Source organism: Brachycentrus maculatus, unplaced genomic scaffold (assembly GCF_059751285.1).
Source record: "Brachycentrus maculatus isolate JH-2025_06_01 unplaced genomic scaffold, ASM5975128v1 h1tg000865l, whole genome shotgun sequence".
NCBI lineage: Eukaryota > Metazoa > Arthropoda > Insecta > Trichoptera > Brachycentridae > Brachycentrus > Brachycentrus maculatus.
Genome location: NW_028281591.1, coordinates 120,098 through 138,244, shown reverse-complemented (window position 1 = coordinate 138,244; position 18,147 = coordinate 120,098). Strand labels below are relative to the sequence as shown.

General features: G+C 36.0%; 1 protein-coding gene across 2 annotated transcripts in view; it reads right to left on the bottom strand.

Moving 5' to 3' along the window:
* The window catches only part of Vps13D (vacuolar protein sorting 13D), a 43,422-nt gene that overhangs the window by 15,847 nt on the left and 9,428 nt on the right, over positions 1-18,147 (bottom strand). For both annotated transcript variants that reach the window (XM_088275424.1, XM_088275425.1), the window contains 29 exons: positions 17,824-17,947; positions 17,292-17,452; positions 16,786-16,942; positions 16,500-16,678; positions 15,339-15,496; positions 15,077-15,256; positions 14,257-14,553; positions 13,880-14,164; positions 13,439-13,613; positions 12,750-12,890; positions 12,489-12,645; positions 11,770-11,928; positions 7,484-7,733; positions 7,225-7,361; positions 6,785-7,147; positions 6,543-6,708; positions 6,087-6,336; positions 5,498-5,660; positions 5,215-5,410; positions 4,887-5,132; positions 4,419-4,753; positions 4,191-4,330; positions 3,974-4,108; positions 3,268-3,418; positions 3,010-3,180; positions 2,379-2,723; positions 1,560-1,858; positions 1,186-1,482; positions 472-694 (listed from right to left, as the gene is read on the bottom strand). In XM_088275424.1, coding sequence (XP_088131550.1) covers positions 472-694; positions 1,186-1,482; positions 1,560-1,858; positions 2,379-2,723; positions 3,010-3,180; positions 3,268-3,418; positions 3,974-4,108; positions 4,191-4,330; positions 4,419-4,753; positions 4,887-5,132; positions 5,215-5,410; positions 5,498-5,660; positions 6,087-6,336; positions 6,543-6,708; positions 6,785-7,147; positions 7,225-7,361; positions 7,484-7,733; positions 11,770-11,928; positions 12,489-12,645; positions 12,750-12,890; positions 13,439-13,613; positions 13,880-14,164; positions 14,257-14,553; positions 15,077-15,256; positions 15,339-15,496; positions 16,500-16,678; positions 16,786-16,942; positions 17,292-17,452; positions 17,824-17,947 — 6,040 coding nt within the window. The remainder of the gene's footprint in view (positions 1-471; positions 695-1,185; positions 1,483-1,559; positions 1,859-2,378; positions 2,724-3,009; positions 3,181-3,267; positions 3,419-3,973; positions 4,109-4,190; positions 4,331-4,418; positions 4,754-4,886; positions 5,133-5,214; positions 5,411-5,497; positions 5,661-6,086; positions 6,337-6,542; positions 6,709-6,784; positions 7,148-7,224; positions 7,362-7,483; positions 7,734-11,769; positions 11,929-12,488; positions 12,646-12,749; positions 12,891-13,438; positions 13,614-13,879; positions 14,165-14,256; positions 14,554-15,076; positions 15,257-15,338; positions 15,497-16,499; positions 16,679-16,785; positions 16,943-17,291; positions 17,453-17,823; positions 17,948-18,147) is intronic.

Sequence of the window (18,147 nt, the reverse complement as noted above, 5' to 3'; positions counted from 1 at the left end):
AAATCAAAGCGGAAATAACATGTCTATGCACCGACTCATTGTCAAGCGCATGTAACTTACATATTTAGAATATTTTTGACATAAACTAGGAAAAAAAACATAAATGCGTGTAATTAATGTACAAAAATAAATCGGGACTGAAAATATTGCACGCACTTGGCGAGAAAGTCTTACATCAGGGGATGTTACATCTGGGTTTCACTGTACCATATATGTATGTACGTAATACAATTTATTGTACTTAACAAATGTGTTCTAGTACCAATTTAATTTGTGAAAAATACCATTTCAATATTCAGAGGAACCACTCAAAAAGTTTCGGTATGCTGGTGTAGGAAATAATGGATTCCTTATTAGCTTATTGAAAAATATGTATAGGTTTTTAAAACAAAAACTTAATAACTTTATTCCAATATATTTTTCATTATCATTTTTAAGCGATTACAAAAAATTATCTTTATATTCACTGACCGTGTGTGTTGCATGTCTAAAGAAGACTCCAACCTTATCCACGCATACAGGGCTGACCAAGTTCCAACCGTCAATGCGAACACAGAGCTGATGCAGTCGCAACTTGTGCGAGTCTCTGTGCCTTTGTTTTCCCCGACTACCAAACTTAAAAGGTGCCGTTTGCCCTGGTAGTACCTCAGACCAAGAATCATCAGGTTCGGCTAGCAACATATTTTCGGTAACGCTGTTTAGGAAAGGAACACACTATTAAAATAACAGCAAAAAGAATAGAAAGATAATAAAGATTCTTCCATATAGTCCATTGTTTGATTCGACATCGATTAAACACGATCCGTCAATATCCTATTCGAACCCCCCCCACTCCTCTCATCCTACAAGTATATAAGTAGATTCGATTCCTAGTCTAATTCTAATATACGTTTAACCTCGGCTCGTAACGCATGTCTGTATTGAAAACTATAGTGCATGTTGGTCTTCGGGTCGACCAAAAATCGCATGTGTTAGACATTTTGTGTAGTTTTGAGTGTGTAAATGGTGCTATGGTGGTGAAGGGTAGTATTGTTTGCATGCTGTGTTAGTGATTGTCCCGACGAAGAGACGGGTACGTCTCGAAACCGGTAGACGTAAAAATCTCGGTGAGTGGTTATATACTAATTTTATTAACATTTTTGTAAAAAAAATAAATAAGTAAAGATTCTTCAGTAATTTCCTTACATGTCTGCAGTTGTAACAATTGTAGTGAACCATAATTTGCAACCGGTCTGATTGAGTAAAGCAAACGGGACAAACGGAGATCGTCTTCTGTACCCGGGTGGACTTGTTTTTGGTGATGTTTCTCCACGATTTGTCAAAGAATAGTAATCTTGAGTCCAATTTGTTTTTACTAGTTTATACAAATCAATGAATGAACTCGTAATATTTAAATTCAATGTTTCTGTCGAGTTCACTTCCATTTGTAATCTATTTCTTCTTAGATAATTAGTCAACCCGTATTCCCATGAAGCATCACACCTAGAAAATGACAGTTAAAAATTTTACCATCAAACAGTCATATGACACTGATTTATTGAAACATGAATCATTCATACCTCCAAGGTTCTATAAATGGTTCCCACCCCGAGAGTGCTCTGTTGTAATAATCACTAGTTAGTTTACATGTCAATTTCCCACCACCTGGACCCGTTTCCCTTTCTAATTCATCCGCAATATGTGTCTCTGGACTCAGACAAAGTGGAGGGCTTTGTGGGGATGATATGCCTGTACCCACAGAATCACATTCCCGCAAATCCTGAGAGAGATTCATTTCCGACAAAGACAGCTCCAGTAAAGGGACATCTGAATCACGGCAGTCGTCGATAACACATATGGATATGCATTCAGCTTTAACCTGGTAAGAGAAAAGATATTGATAAGTCGAAGTATATAAGATGCGGGTCGTAGAACAACTTAATGAACATTAGTATTAGCAGTAGCAATAGAATGCCATTTTAATAGTTCAGATACTCTTGCATCTGAACACTAACCTATCGGTGAGTTCTTGCCAACTAATCTATCTCAGAAGTTCTGGCATACTAAATAAGGTATTAAAAAAATCATCACAGTAAATTGATGTGAGAAAAACTGAAAATGGGTTTAAATTGTTTGTCAACCATTGGTACTACCAAAACAACTAGATATTTTATTCAAATTCAAATTGTGAAGTTAATACTACAGATAATTTCACAAAGACTTCAATAAACTATGCAAAAAAATCAATAGACAAGTCACAAGTTCTATTAATAAAAAATAAGAGCATTGGATTAAAATTTTGAATCCAACATTATTATTTTACTTCTTTGGGATAAATTTTGTTTGTGTGATTAGGTTCGTCCAGTCTCCGAGAGGTTAACTATAATTGTGTTATTTACCTGGATGCAATCAAAAGCGGATGACTGACTATTTTGAGGATCTTGCAATGCGGCATTTTGAGCTTGATATGGGAATGTAGCTATCGTCATGGAATGATCTGTTAACCACAGCGCCGCTTGATCCAGTCGGCCATCACACGCAGAGAGAGCGGTCGCACAATCCTTGGTGGAAAATCCCAAAGCACATAGCTTCTGTATACTCTCCCTGTTTTGATTAACTGGCAATACATTGGGATCGTGAGCAGCTCGTGCGCTCCGAGTTTGTTGCGGCAAGGATTGAAACATTTTCAAAAGCATTCTTACATCATGGTATGATAACCTGATACTTAGCTGCGGTATTTGTACCTAAAATAATATGCATATATAATTTTTTTGTATACAGTACAACTTACTAATTAGAACCCGGTTAATCGGATGATCGCTACTATCTGAGTTAAAGTATTTTCTGAAAAAATTGATAAATGTAAGCAAAAGCCAACTCCTAGTTTTGTTGTAAATAAATATCTATAAATAGACATTTTGCTTTATTTATATAAATTCATCCAGCACTAACATTTATTAAAATAAATTCATTAGTAGTGTAAGGTTAACATAGCTGTTTGTATTTATAGAAAAGAAAACAAATCTTTACCTGTAATACTCTCATAGCGTTTAAGTCAATTTGAACAGTCACTGGATCTATTATTGAAAGAGCTGTTTCTTCTTCCATTCCCAAAACACACGAAAACACTTCACAGTGGTTCAACACACATGAGAGGGGTTTTGGTTCACTTCCAGGTTTGTAAGAAATAACTGTAGTGCTCTAAAACAAACAAATAATAATTATATGGATTTGCAATTGTATAGTAACTATTTTTTCATAGCCTTTTTTATTGTTCAAATATCTTACCTTTAAAATGACAGCATTTGTATCCCACTGAGATGTATCTTCAACAAATACAACCTGAGATTCTGTTATATTAAGCTTTAATTCAAACTGAGATTCTGTAACGGGTGACTGCCTATAATTGGCTATTCCTTCTTTTACATTTGGTTTAGAACTGAAAACAATAAGTTTATATGAAAATATTTACTATTCCATACCTTTTCTATACTACATTTCACGTACATAGTAAGTCTTCACATAGCAAGGATCAATTCTACCGATTTGGCATTCACCAACATATCTAAAGTGGATACGAAGTAAAGAGACTATCCATAAGAACAGTGGAATTTTTTTAATTACAGTTTTTAGATGGTTATTTGAAAAAACTAATAATAAAACATAAAATAGTTCCTATTTTAGTGTGATTTAAGCGCTACACTATTGAACAAGGTAAGGATTCAAAGGTAATCATGCAATTTGACAGTAGTTTCATAAAGTGGAATTGATCATTGTTAGATAGTTGTTCACTAAGCCTTACAAATAAATAAAATGAAACGTCCAATAACATTAAATATTTCTTTCCTGCCAATATAGGTATGTAACAAAGATTTGACGATTTAATGGATTTGACATAATGTTAGGTGTATGATAATAGTTGTAAGTGTGAGTAGTTATCGAACAAGATGGTCATTAAGTGTGGTTTGTGCAGATATCATCATAAAATACTTACGGAATTTTCAAGTCGATGGTATCTGTAGTTGGTGGACTCATGATAAATTCATTGACCGCTTGCCACCAATCTAAAATTGCCATAAGTCGCATATTGTTCACTAATATCGTATATGCGGAGTGTTCTTGACGTTTTCTATAAATAAGAAAAAAACATTTTTATAAAATATAATATTTTTTGCAATTTATCAAGCAAAGCATTTCTTTTAAGTAACTACCTAGCGTGTACTTCAGCTTGGACAGAATGTACTCCGTTGTTGTCGATTTTTAAGCACATCGGTTGAACAATTCTACTAAATATATTGGACCTCTTGTTTGCTGGATTGGAATCATATCGTGTGTCTGATACTAGAATTTCCTAAAATAAAACAAAATTATTTAAAAAAATACAATTCAATAAAAATTTATAGATAAAAATAAATTATTTTAAAAACCAGTTTTAATACCTGAGATACCAAATCAATGTCTTGAGTCATATCAGAGAAAGTATCTACAACCAAACGAGACTTGATAAAGTTAATGCACGCTAATGAGGACTGGCCATGTTGCGTTTCCAATCTTAAAGTCACATTGAGTAAATCAAATCTTATTGACGTGAGGGTCCAAGTTTTATCTTCAGTCGGGGAAGAATGTAAGGGTGCGTGCGATAGATCTGATAAGTAAAGGTCATCAATATTTTCTCCAAGGTTTTTAGACAGTAAACCTTTGATTACTTTATATTGGATCAAATCAATGGCTCCATCGAGAGTGTTCAATGTTCCTTGTATACTCATATCGGGAACTAGAACAAAGATACATAAAACATATTAAAAAGGCAAATAACAACAGAGGGTGACTAAGTTAGTTAATTTAAGTCAAAAGTTTATAAAGAAGTGCACGAGTTATATTAAGTATAAAAAGGAATTGGAACATACCACTATGTCGATCTTCGAGATTTCTTTCCACATGTAAAATAAGACCACATTTCTCCGTAAGCAGGTATGGGCCATGACGAAGAATTATACTAGATGGTCCAATTGATAAGGAATTATGAGATATATCTTCAGCTTTACTTCTGTTTATTAGGTTGTAACATTCGTCATTTGTGTCTACTTTTTCACCACAGTACAAGTCCATGTTATCAAGTCGTATCGACATTACGTCTAATAATTCTCGAATAGCTAAAATATTAATAAACACAGGAAATTAAACAATACTCAAATTTTGTGATCACATTAAAATTAGAAGAAAAAAAATAGTTACGATCATCTGGATCTCTAATGATGCTGATTGTCCCAGAAGATCCGGCCTTTCTAAATGTGTTATTGACGATAAGCTTTCCCAAATCTGCTACAAGTACCGATGTGCTTCTACTGCTAACAGGTACAAGAATAGCCGGTGATAAACATTCTATTGAAAGTTGCATGCGAGTGGAAGGAGAATTGGCTGTTACAGACACCTAAAACAAAATTTTATTTTTTTATTAATCAAAAAAAATACAGTATGTAGTTTGCGCACACAAAAAAAATACAATTAATTAACTTACTTTTTGTCTAGCTTGGCTTATAACATTTTGCAATCTTGAAAACTCTCGAAAAAAGGCTTGAATTTCTCCAACAAAACGTTTTGTATGAACGTACACAATGGAACTCATTTCAATCACAAGTTTTGTATCACACTCTGCTTTTGCTGCATCTTCTGGGCGATATCTATTAAAAAAATATATTTAAACAATTATTCTTATTCATTCTACATAGTACATAGTACAGTAGTTACAATTTCAAAAAATTATAAATGTTCAAATATCCATCCTAACATCTATAGAAGTGAACACAATCTAGAAAAGGATTGACAGTATATATTTTTTCGATCGATCCATATTGCGATTTTTTCAGTGGATTTTAGCATGGACTATTTACTTTATCGTTTAAAATTAAGTACTAAAATAGTTTTTATAGTTACCAAACTCATTTATATCGAAAAAAAATCATCTAATAAATCCAATAATATAAACTTACCGAAACCAGATTATAAATTAACCTACCATATTTATAATGCTGTTTTCACAAAGGTGTATCCCAATAAAAGAGTTGAAGAGGTTAAAAACGAACATAAATGGTGGACAGCTTTCATACCTTTCATATTGGAAATGCAGCGCTTCTTTCCCAGAAGAGAGGAACCTCTCCCTCCAGATGCGACCGTGCGGAGACAGGTCAGTGAGTGACATGGAGCTGAGGGAGCCCCAGAGGCGCCGCCCGCCCTCTGCGCCTCGCACCAGCAGCTTGAGCCCCGATATGTTGGCCCGACACACCTCCCGCGCAGGGCGGAGCAGTACCACATTCAATGAGCGGACCGATATCTCACTTTCTGTCTCCTCCTTTGTGTCTGTTTTATAAGTAAAAGTAAAAACATTACTTCAACTTTATTTTGCTCTAAATCATTTGGGTAAAAAGTGTTATTTTCATAATGTGTATGCTCAAATCAAATTTTTGTCTCATTTAATGATCATGGCAGTAAAAGAATGACCTTTTCAACCTAGAGATGGGGAAATGATAGTATATAAAGAACTACAGATAAATTGTTTTGCTCACCAATATCGACATGTAATTTACTCTCCGGTTTCGAAAAAGATGATTTATTTTCGGTTGTGTCTTTTGTATCAGACCCCATACCGAAAAAATCCAATACAACGACCCAACTGTCTACGCTGACAGCGAGATCCAAACAATTAAAATCTATTTTCGTCACTTTACGAACCTGAATAGAAAAAAAAATTGTGAGAAACATAGTTAAAATTAAATAAAAACTAAAATAAGTAAAAAAATTGACTCACATTTTTAAATTTCTCATTAAATTGGGGATGCAGTGGATCTCTAAATTTGATTGAAATGAGCACAAGATTATCTTGAGGAAAGGATATTTGTTTTACACGCCTTTTGGTTGGAGAACACTTATTTTCAACCGGATTTATATTATGCAACTGATCCGGGAGGGAACTTCTATTCTTCACATTTAAAAGATTCATATTCATCGGTTGAATGTTGAAATCCTCAAATCCTTCCAATCTTAAATCCGGACTTGATTTAGAAACAAAATTAGCCTTAGGAATCAACGGTTTATGTGACACCATCATGAATCTATGCTTTGGATCAACATCCCTTAAAAGGTCTTCCATGGTGATGGATCTTAAAGACATCTAAAACAAACCACATTTAATTTATAATTTTTAAAACTACTCATTGTATATTTAATATTCAAAAGGAAATTAATCACCTCAACATTTGTTTCATATTGTTGACATTTGTCATAGTTTACGAAAAAATCCCTAAATGACAAATTGACTAAACTTTGTTCTCCTTTACCAAAGTCTCCTCTTAATTCAACAGTAAATATAGGAAGTTGAAAATCCACTGTAAAATATAATAAACATATATTTGTAAATAATATACAGACACACAATCTTATCGACATATTTTAGAACTGCAAATGTAAATTATATTAATTTTTTTTTTTTATATAAATAATAACAAACCTTTTAATTGTTGAAAAGTGTCTGCAGATGGACTGGCCAAAGACTGTGGACGAAAGGTCTGCGCTCTGAGGTGAGGATCCATCCCGAGAGTAGAGATTCCAGTAGAGTCGGGGGTTTTCGCATAGGGTGCGGGTGGCTCGGACATGGGGGTAGGCCATATTACCCCGAGTCTACTCACCGTATCCAGCATCTGCTCGTACTGGTGTCGAGTGGAAGACACTTTCAGGGGAGTGACAACCTTGCCAATAACCTAGAAGAACAAAATAATTCTTCAACTCGCTTAATGTTATAAGTATAATAAAAACTCATTCATTAAAATTGAGGAGACTAAAATGTGAAATATATTTCAAATAAGAACTAGCTTTTTTAAACATTTTCTAGAATCTTTAAACATTTTCTATATACAAACTGAAGCACGACTATGTTTCAAAAGAAATTTGTATTTTATGTTGACAAAATGACAAAAAAAAAGCGATGATAGAAAAGCACAAATTAAACCGTTGGCAGGTTGTGGTCCTGTAGTTAGTGTCGCGGACTCTTGAGTTGGGTTTGAACCCACTCTTCCACAATTTGATACCTATTTCTAATAATAGCCGCTAAGCCGCTTAGGCTCACAGAAATAGTATAAAATTGGAATATTTTTGTAAATAATAATAATAACCATATCCGCTCCCTAGGTGGAGCATATGGAGTCCACAAACTGTCTCCAGGCTTTTCTGTCGGCTGCCAGCTCCCTTGCATCCTCCCAAGTCAGATCCGCGTCGCGAAGTTCTGACGAGAACTGCCGACGAATTGTCAGCAATGGTCGTCCTGGGCGGCGCGAACCTGATGCCTTGTAAAAGAGGCAAGCTTGATTAAGGCTCTCAGGAGGCATGCGGAGTACGTGGCCAAGCCAACTGAATCGCCTTTTTTTGACGACAGTTGTGACCAAGATTTGCTGCGTCCTACGCCTTATCTCTTCATTCCTCACAAAGTCAAACCACCGCACGCCTAAGATTCTCCGCAAACACCTGTTCTCAAAGCTTAGTACACGGCTGCTTTGGGCCCTTGTAAGGTGCCATGTTTCACAGCCGTATAAGAGAACAGGAGCAATGCAGGCATTGTATAGGTGGCATTTGGTTTTCACCGAGTATAAATCCGATCTCCAGACAGCCTTCATACTGTTGAATGCGGACCCAGCGAGTCCTAATCGCACTCCCAGTTCCTTTTGAAGGCTGCCATTTTCAGTCGCGTACACTCCCAAGTACTTGAAACTCTCGACCCTTTCGATGCGCTGGTTACTCAACGTCAAGGGTTGTTGGGCATCTAGGCATGAGCTGTTGCACAACACATGGGTTTTTGCAACATTTATTGTAAGCCCCATGTGCGTAGAGTACCTATTTACCCTGTCGACGATCAATTGAAGACCCTCGACGGAGTCATCAATTAAAACAGCATCATCTGCGTACTCTAGGTCGCAGAGTTTCCGGGAGGGGGAGATGGATATACCTCGGTCAGATGGTAATGACTTTCGAAGAATGAAATCCATGAGGATGATGAAGAGAAACGGTGCAAGGACGCAGCCTTGTCTGACTCCGGTAGAGACCCCAAACCAATCCGTGACAACATCGTCAACTCTCATTCGGCATTCACTATTGAGGTGAAGGGACTTAATTAGCTCCACTAATTTCGCAGGCACCCCATAAGCTTCCAGTACTTTCCAGAGTGTGGGCCTGTGCGGACTATCAAACGCTTTCTCATAGTCTACAAAACACATCGCCAGAGAACTGTTAAATTCCTGGCTCTGCTGTAGAATGTGACGAATATTATGGATTTGATCCGCACAGGACCTGCCAGGCAGAAACCCTGCCTGGTTTTCTCTGAGCACCTGCATAATGGGGGCTCGGATTCTCTGCAAGATTACGTGGGCAAGCACCTTCCCAGGTACGCTGAGTAGCGTAATGCCGCGGTAGTTGTCACAGTTGAGTGGATCACCCTTCTTATGTAACACGGTAATCTCCCCATTTACCCAGTCTCTAGGGCATCGCTCTTCTTCCCACACACTGGACATTAATTGGTGTAAAGGGCCAATAATGCCAGTAACGCTGCATTTCAAGAATTCCGGGTGGATACCATCAACACCAGGGGCAGTCCCATTTTTCAATTTCGACACGGCAGCTATAATTTCTGCCTGTGTCGGTGGACCATCAGGTATGGCGACCGCCCGCGGAATGCTTGACGCAGCCTCCGTGGGAATATCGAGGATGATTGGAGGAGGAGGGCGATTCAAGACCCTGTGGAAATGATCACGCCATATTTCCTTTATACGATCCGCGTCAGATTCGGTAACTCCATTTGTGTTTTTCACAGCTCCAGGGGTTACCGAATTCTTTCCGCAGATCTTCCTTGTTATTTGGAATAATTTCCGCGTGTCATTTCCTTGGGCAGCATGTTCCGCCGTTACAATAAGAGAATCGAGATGACGGCGCTTATCGAGTCTGCATGATCGTTTGACTATACGATCTTGGCGCCTGTAGTCATCTCTGAGGGTGTCCAGTTGGTAGGGGTCACTTTCACTGTCCCTCAGTGCTTTTAAGTGAGCGCGCTCAGCCATCTTTCCCCAGGACTCATCTGACATCCAATGGGGTCTTTCTCCTATCCTGGGGCCAAGAACCTCATTGGCGGAAGAGTTGAGAGCCGATTTGAGACTGGCCCACTGTGCCTCAATCGAGTCAACATTAATGGGCTGAGGATCGGTGTCTTGCTGGACACGTTGTCCGACCGTTTCCTCGAATCTCAATCTTATTTCGGCACTCTTCAACTTGTCTAAGTTGATTCTCTTCCGCCGAGGACATCTCGGCAGACGTTTGAGCTGCAGACAGATTCTTCCGACGAGTAACTCGTGATCACTATGAATGTCGGCCCCTCTGTAGGACCTGACATCGAGGAGCTCTCGCCGGTTAGCACGTCCATAGAGGATGTGATCTATCTGCGCTCTTGTTCGTCCGTCAGGGGAGGTCCAGGTGTACTTATGGATGGACCTATGGGGAAATAGCGTACCACCAATGACAAGGTCGTTAATACTAGCGAACTCGACCAGTCTTTCTCCATTGCCATTGGCTTGCCCATAGCCGTGCCTTCCCATCACCGTTGGGGCAAGTGATGGGTCTGTTCCGACTCTCGCGTTAAAATCTCCCAATACTACCACGCGGGTTCTTCTTGGGAGAGAGGCGATGACCGCATGGAGAGAGTCGTAGAAGGCATCTTTTGTTTGGGCATCTGCAATTTCGGTAGGCGCGTAGCACTGTAGGACAGTGACAGAACTATCGGCCGTTTGGAGGGTGACGCGTATAAGCCTTTCAGAAATTGGTTCCCAACTAAGCAAGCACTTTGCTGCTCTTTCTGAAAGGAGAATTGCCACCCCTTGACGGTGATATCGTTCTTGGCCGGAGTGCAGACACATGTGACTATCCAACAACCTCTTTCCAGATCCTTTCCATCGCGACTCGCTCAGTCCTAGGATATCTAACTTGTAGTCATCCATGATACGAGTCGCGTGAATATCTTTTCCGTGGACCTGCATTGTCCGCACATTGTACGTTCCAATGCGGAAAGATGAATTGTTGGATAGGAGCCGTTTAGTGAGCGCAGTCCTAATACCACAGCCGGGTCGGGGGGTGCCAGAGAAGCCGGTGTCCGAGGCATTTCGTGGACTTATCGTAATCAAAGGGTTTAGGGAGGCAGAGTGATTGGCCCAGCGCTCCCGAGGCCTGAGGTCCGAGGACCCCTCAACAGGTCGGCTCAACCTTGTTTCCCGCTTTGTCTGGCCTCTCTTCACCAACCTGCTTGGCATGGGAGACCCTTCTGGTAGTTAGACTACCGCCATAGCCTGGTGAATCACTGAGGCACGCAAGCCCCCTCACCGCGACAAGGTGGGGATCAAGAGGGAGAAAATTGTAAATAATAAAACACAAATACTTATATCTCTTTTATTTAAAAAAAAATAAAAAAAAAACAAAAATATATCTAATTAAGAACAACAAAATACAATAGCATATTATTTCTTTTCTAGTAATATCATTTTGAACTTCAGATTTTTTTTTGAATATTCACCTTTTTAAAATTTTGCATAGTTGTGTATCTTTGAAGGGGCTATAAATTCATATTATTATCATAATTTTATCAAAATTTTAGCTATCCTAGTTTGAAATAATGAGCTTTCACTGTACCATATTCCAATGAACCATACCTCCAAAAACACAGACTAGCACACTTTGATTATATAAACTATAATTTAAAATAAATACCTGTATACAGTGTTCGTTAGGGGCATTAACTGATTGCCTTTCCACAGTGAGATGTAAAGTTGTATCATGCAGTATCGGTTTTCCTTCTGATCCACAACTGTAAATTGAGTCAACCGTATCCACCCCATTGCTATTAGCAAGGTGTTTAGTTATGTCCAACTAGAATATTAAATGGAAATAATTGATTATACAGTAATAATCTTATTAATTAATTCTCTTTATGTATATAGCACTTTTCTTATCATTCATCGTTCACGTTGTGTAATACATACATACCTTTTAAAAACACTACTTCATGACTATCGATTTTGCAATAACCATATCACAATGTGAACGATGAATGATAAGAGTGTTACATTACCATACTACAAAGTTAACAATGCTGCTAATATACCAAATACTCTATATGTGTATTCATAGATTTTATTTAGAGAGCTTATTAGCAAGTTTAATCTTCATATATGCATCTAAAATGAAGAGCACTAAACAAAACTAAAACCACGGGTCTTGCACTCGGGTTAGGTAAATTTACTTTTTGTAACTTACTAAATAAATTTAAATGACTGGGCATGAATATTCATATGTTAATGAAAATTGAGATGAAGGTTTGAATGTAGAGGACTTAACAGATTTTTTTCTTTACAAATGTATTTATTATTTATCGTACATTAAAATTGGTTTGTACATATTCACAAAATTATAGAAAATCATTAACTTACTGAATAAACATTTATATCTCGAACTTGTATATTATAAAACTGAGTTAACCCAGGTTTATTGTTGATTGAGATGTTTCCCAAGTGCGCAACAAATACTTCAGTACTCATGGGGGCACGCGGCAACACTACGACGGGTGTCTCTAACATGACATTCAAACTGAAATTTGTAACAAAAAAAATAAATACAAAACGCTGGAATTAAAGAATAATAAACTATACAATATTTATATTACTGAATACTTTTCTGATTACTGAACTTACTTTAGGTGGATGATAGTTGAATGCACTTCTGCAGATGTTTCTGAATCTTGTGGTATCCCAATACTAATAGAACGTGGTCGCTTTGGGGATATCCACTCCATTGATCCGGACACACGAGGATTGGTGTACAAAGATTCGGCTCTGTAAAAAATCAAAAGTGCCTAATTATAATCCTAGAAAAATATTTTAAAGTTAATAACTTTGTAAAAATTCATTTCTTGGATCTTCACACCATTTCAGGTCCCACATTGAGCGCTGGAGAGGGCTTCTAGGAGATACTAGACACCCTAAGATACAAAAACGAGTGCTGAGGAATGGGTAATCTGTGTTTATTTGTCTACTATATCTGAGATGTTCTGGTAATTTCCTTCCCTTCGTCAACAATAAATTTTGGCAAGGAAGGGGGGCTAGGCCGAAAAAGATTTGGAGCCTGTGATTTAGTTGCTGATGATATTTTTATGGGTTATGTGTCGCTAGTACTCTTTTCTGATGTTTTAGAATATATTGCAGCATTAATCATCTGGGCTAAATGACGCTGATGATAAACCCAGATTGTAGGTAAATTAATTGAGAAAAGTTAAATTTTTAATGAGATACTACTTATACATACTTATATTATACTTTGGAGGATGCAAGAGAATAAACTTAACAATAAATTTGAATGTCATATATGTATTTCATTCCCATACCTGGCTTGAACTAATCCTATAGCCATGTCAGTAGCAGCAGTCTTGATGGATCTTGCCAAATTTGAAAGGTACTGTTTGAATTCTGTGGCACATGATTGAATCTCTCCGATGAAAATACCAGAATGAGTATACCACACTGAAGCCATGTGGATGTAGATACCAACATTTATTTCATCTGAAAAAAGTTTCATATTAATTTAGTATAATTTCTACACACTTACTCATAAAAATGTGTAGACAAATATTCTGTACATGTATCACCATTGCTGATCTGTAACCTCACACTATGTAAAAGTTTCAACCTTTTAATAGTTACAAAATTAAAAATTACCATTATTGAAAATAGACATTTATTTACACAAAATGTGAAAAAAATATTTTTCACACTTAATTAAAACAATGTTAACTTAAAACGAAGTAAAATGCAGCAATTTAACTTACCATTCATTTCAACATCCAAATTAGCATCACTGGCCACATCGGTTACGGTCTTAGTTATTGTAAAACTTAAGGCTTTTCCTTCTTCTTCCTTCAAAGTACTAGTATGGCATCCCTTATAAACTTCTTGCGCCAGCGAATGGGCCAAATCGGTAGAAAGGCTGATGTTGTGATGTGCTAATGGATCGTGGCCTACAGAAACAATTCTCTGGTGCAATGTTGTTCCGGGACACAGAGATACAATCTGAAGTCCTCCCAGAGATCCATCAAGATTCAAATTTTTGTTCGCTAAACGATGAACAATACAATGTAAACATTAGAATAGTCTACAAATGATAATATTCATACAATATAATGAAATAATAAAAAATAGACATTACCAACTGTAGCCTTAATTTTTGCATCACTCATAGTCGCTGTGGCAATTTTTTTCCCAATAATGTTTCCATCCTGGAAGGAAGCTCTTAACAGGAGGACACTGAGTCGATGGAAATCGAAGGTTATATCTGTTCGTATTAGAGTTGGAACATCATCTTCTACAGAATTGTTTTCTGAAAATGCACTCGATGTGCCAGTTTTAATAATACTTTCTGAAGGAATTCTTCTCGGCGCAGGTTGAGTGATGGATGACACACGTTTAGCAAAACCAATCAACTCTACGATTGTTTCTTGGTTAGCTAAAAAGAGACAGATGATATAATCAATTGCGATTTCAGCCTGTAATATTCAGTAGGACGGCGCTGGTGGACATCTTATATGCTATTAATCTATTTTGATATCATTTATTTTATTTTAGATATATTAACTTATTTATTTTAGATATACATATTTTTGAATTACCTAATGTCCAAATGACTTTGAAATCTATCTACAGCTTATGAGATAATGTTAATTTTGTTGAGGTGGCAACATCATAAGTTTCGAAATATATTTCTGCCTTTTTTTTCAGTTACTAATGTAATGTGAAAATTCTAAGAAAAAATACTGGTATCTTGCTAAAGATACAAGTGAAATATTAGAAATAATTTGTAGGAAATTTAAGTGTGTATCAGTATATTATTATATATTATTATTATTATTTACATAGAATGGCTGAAAATGTATGATTTATTCACAAGTTGTCTACAAAATAAGCAAGAATCCCCGCAACTCGCATGTACGCTTGAAAAAGATTAAAAAGATAAAACTAAATACACTTACCTATAATATCCAGATTGTTAAAAATAATATTTGCATTTCTCAGTTCTTCCCCCATGTTAGTAGGACAGTCAGCATTCACAACACTAACTTCTATAACAATCAACGCTTCGGAGTCTACAATCCCAGCAACTACTGGATTCCCCATTCCTTCTTGTGTAGGACTGACACACCAACGAGCAGCTAAAAATATAGTGATGTATGAAATAAAAGATGTACTCTAAGTCTATTTTTGAATAAGAATTTCTAACATGTCGATACTTACGGTGTGATATGTCCTGCGTGTTGAGGTGATGCAAGGCTTGAGAGAGGGCGGCGGGGGCCGGATGAGGGGGGACATGCTGCACTCCGGAGGGCGGTGAGGAAGGGGACACAGGGGAGGTAGGTTCACTGTCGCGAATACTTCCAGATACTGAATCCATCCTAGAAAGGAGAAATTCAATATAATAAATAATAGATTGGGGAAAAAGTCATTTTGTATTTCCCATTTTTTTGAATAAGTATATCTTGAGGCCGATACTTATTCAGTTCGTGTTGCACAACAGTGGTTCGGGCGATTACGTTTTGGTGTAGTGGAGATGAAAGATGCACCACACTCTGGCAGGCCTGTCGTCGAAAATGTCGATACATTCATGGAAAATATCAAGATAGACCGTCATGTTAGCAATCATAAATAAAACAAAAAATACAAAATTACTTTTTTCCCAACCTAATACATCTGGGGAAAAAATTACTTACTTCACAAATATTACGGAATATATTATTTAAATATTTCATCATATTATCAAATATTAATTTGATTTTTCAAATACTGAATAACAAAATTTGGTAAAATTTATTTGTACAAAAGTGTCTCTTAATTTAAGTAATGTTAAGAGTTTTTGAATAATCTGTGGAGTGGTACCAATGTACAGGTAAGTTGAGATAATCTGTTACGTACATGATGTACCATAAAAATCATTTACATGAAAGTACCGACTACATATTTGATTCAAACCCGTGTAATAGGATATTTAAATTTAATATAAATACACAAATAATTAATTTAATATAAAAGTTACACAGCCTGTTTTTAATGACAACAATTTACCATAAAAAATAAGTGTTATTACATCAACATTTCTATACTTTACATAGAAATTGTATTCATATAGGTGTAGTTATTTTAAACTTTTCAGCATAATTCTCATACTATGCTAAATAATAGCCATAATGAAAGGTAACATTAAATTATTCATAATATAAAATCTAAACATAATTACATTTAAAAAAGTAAAAGAAAATTAAAATAAATTAACAGCACCACTAGATGACAAAATAGTTACTACTCACGATAAAGAATTAAAAGGTTTAAATAATTGACTGTTATAAATTTTGCATTTTAAGATAAAAAGACACCTACATAAAATAGAAGTATCATAATTACCCAACATGTTTATGGCTGGCTATAAGAAGTTCAAAGTCAGGGCCGTAGGTTTGTAATGCATCCACGAGCAGCAAGGAGTGTACACTAAGACGCAAGTTGAAATCAAACGGCCTCTTTGTTAGAGCTGCTCGTACGCCACATACTTGAACTTCAGCAATACTTCGACCACGAGATTGAACCTAAATTTAGATAGTATTTTATTTTGAAAATTACTTTGTAATTTATACAGTGATTCAATTTTTCCACCAGATTTACAGATATGTCAACATAATTAATTAATAAATACCTCTAGAGCCAATTGATCTACTGAAAACTGTACCATTAGCAATCTCGATAGCAGATTGTACGATTTCTCTGTTAGTTCTGTGTCAGAAATATCATTATTCTGTTCTTCAGTGGGAGGACTTATTTTCCAGTTATCGTTTAAAGGAATGGTACTGATGCTATAAAAATATTTTTACAATTATCATTCACAATTACATATTATATCATATAACATCTATGATTCACAGCCTGATGACACCTACTAATTAAACTGCGTGAAACTTTAGAGGGCTGAATAAGGATATTAACTATTTGATGACTTATAGATGCATTATCAGGTTATTTTGATCAATATAAAACAGCTTGAATCACTCCATTATACTAGTGTCAATTCTTCAAGTCCAATAGGCGATTGTCACATCAGCAGAAGGGGTAAAGAGATGCAGTGGTACCAACCTGGCATCCTCGCCACAAATATTCTGACCATAACAACTAATATTCGCCATATTGAAAAAAATAACTATTTACCTGCTAGAAACCGATGTGAGTGGGGAATTCAATTCAGCGAGCAAGTACTGTATAGATATCAACTTGTGTTCATTCAGGTGGACCACTAAATTAGGAAGAGTTCCATACAAAGTGACACTAGGAAATTGAGGATCATTTGTGTAAATGACTCTCCTCTCGACCTAAAAATGAAAAAATATACTCATATTGCTAGATATAAATAGAAGTAAAAAATTAAAGCAATAAACAATTGCATTTCAATATGGATGGTGTTGATAATTATCACATATTATTTATTAAAATTAATTTTAATTATGTTTTTTCACACCAAACCAAAAAACACAACTGGTGTACCTACACTTCCTTAAAAGTGACCTTTAAAATAAAATGAAATTTATTCAATTAACAGTAAAATTCGTCTGTCATAATATATTTTACTATTTTATTTTATTTTATTTAGATTACCAAGGTACAAAAATAAATACCTTGCGAATTCGGACATTTGTATTAAAACAAGTACATTATAGAATTTAAATGACAATGAAATATGTACCTGAAGAGATATACTAAATCGGTCAAGTATATGAAGACAAGAGGTTCCTTTAGTATTGGCATATTTCCAGTTATCTCGTATTCTACCAACCAACACTTGTAAATCGCTGAATTCAATTTTATATCTGGAAAAACAAAATATAATCATTCATTTTGATAAATTAATCAATGTACATCATATCCCAATGGTTCAGATTCATTGACTATATGTAGTATTGCTACCATTTAATTTGCCAGATATTATATGTTATATAAAATAAATAATGTAAGTGAGGCAGGTACAGAGAAGAAATTTTGTTTATAAACAAATTAGACAAACATTACC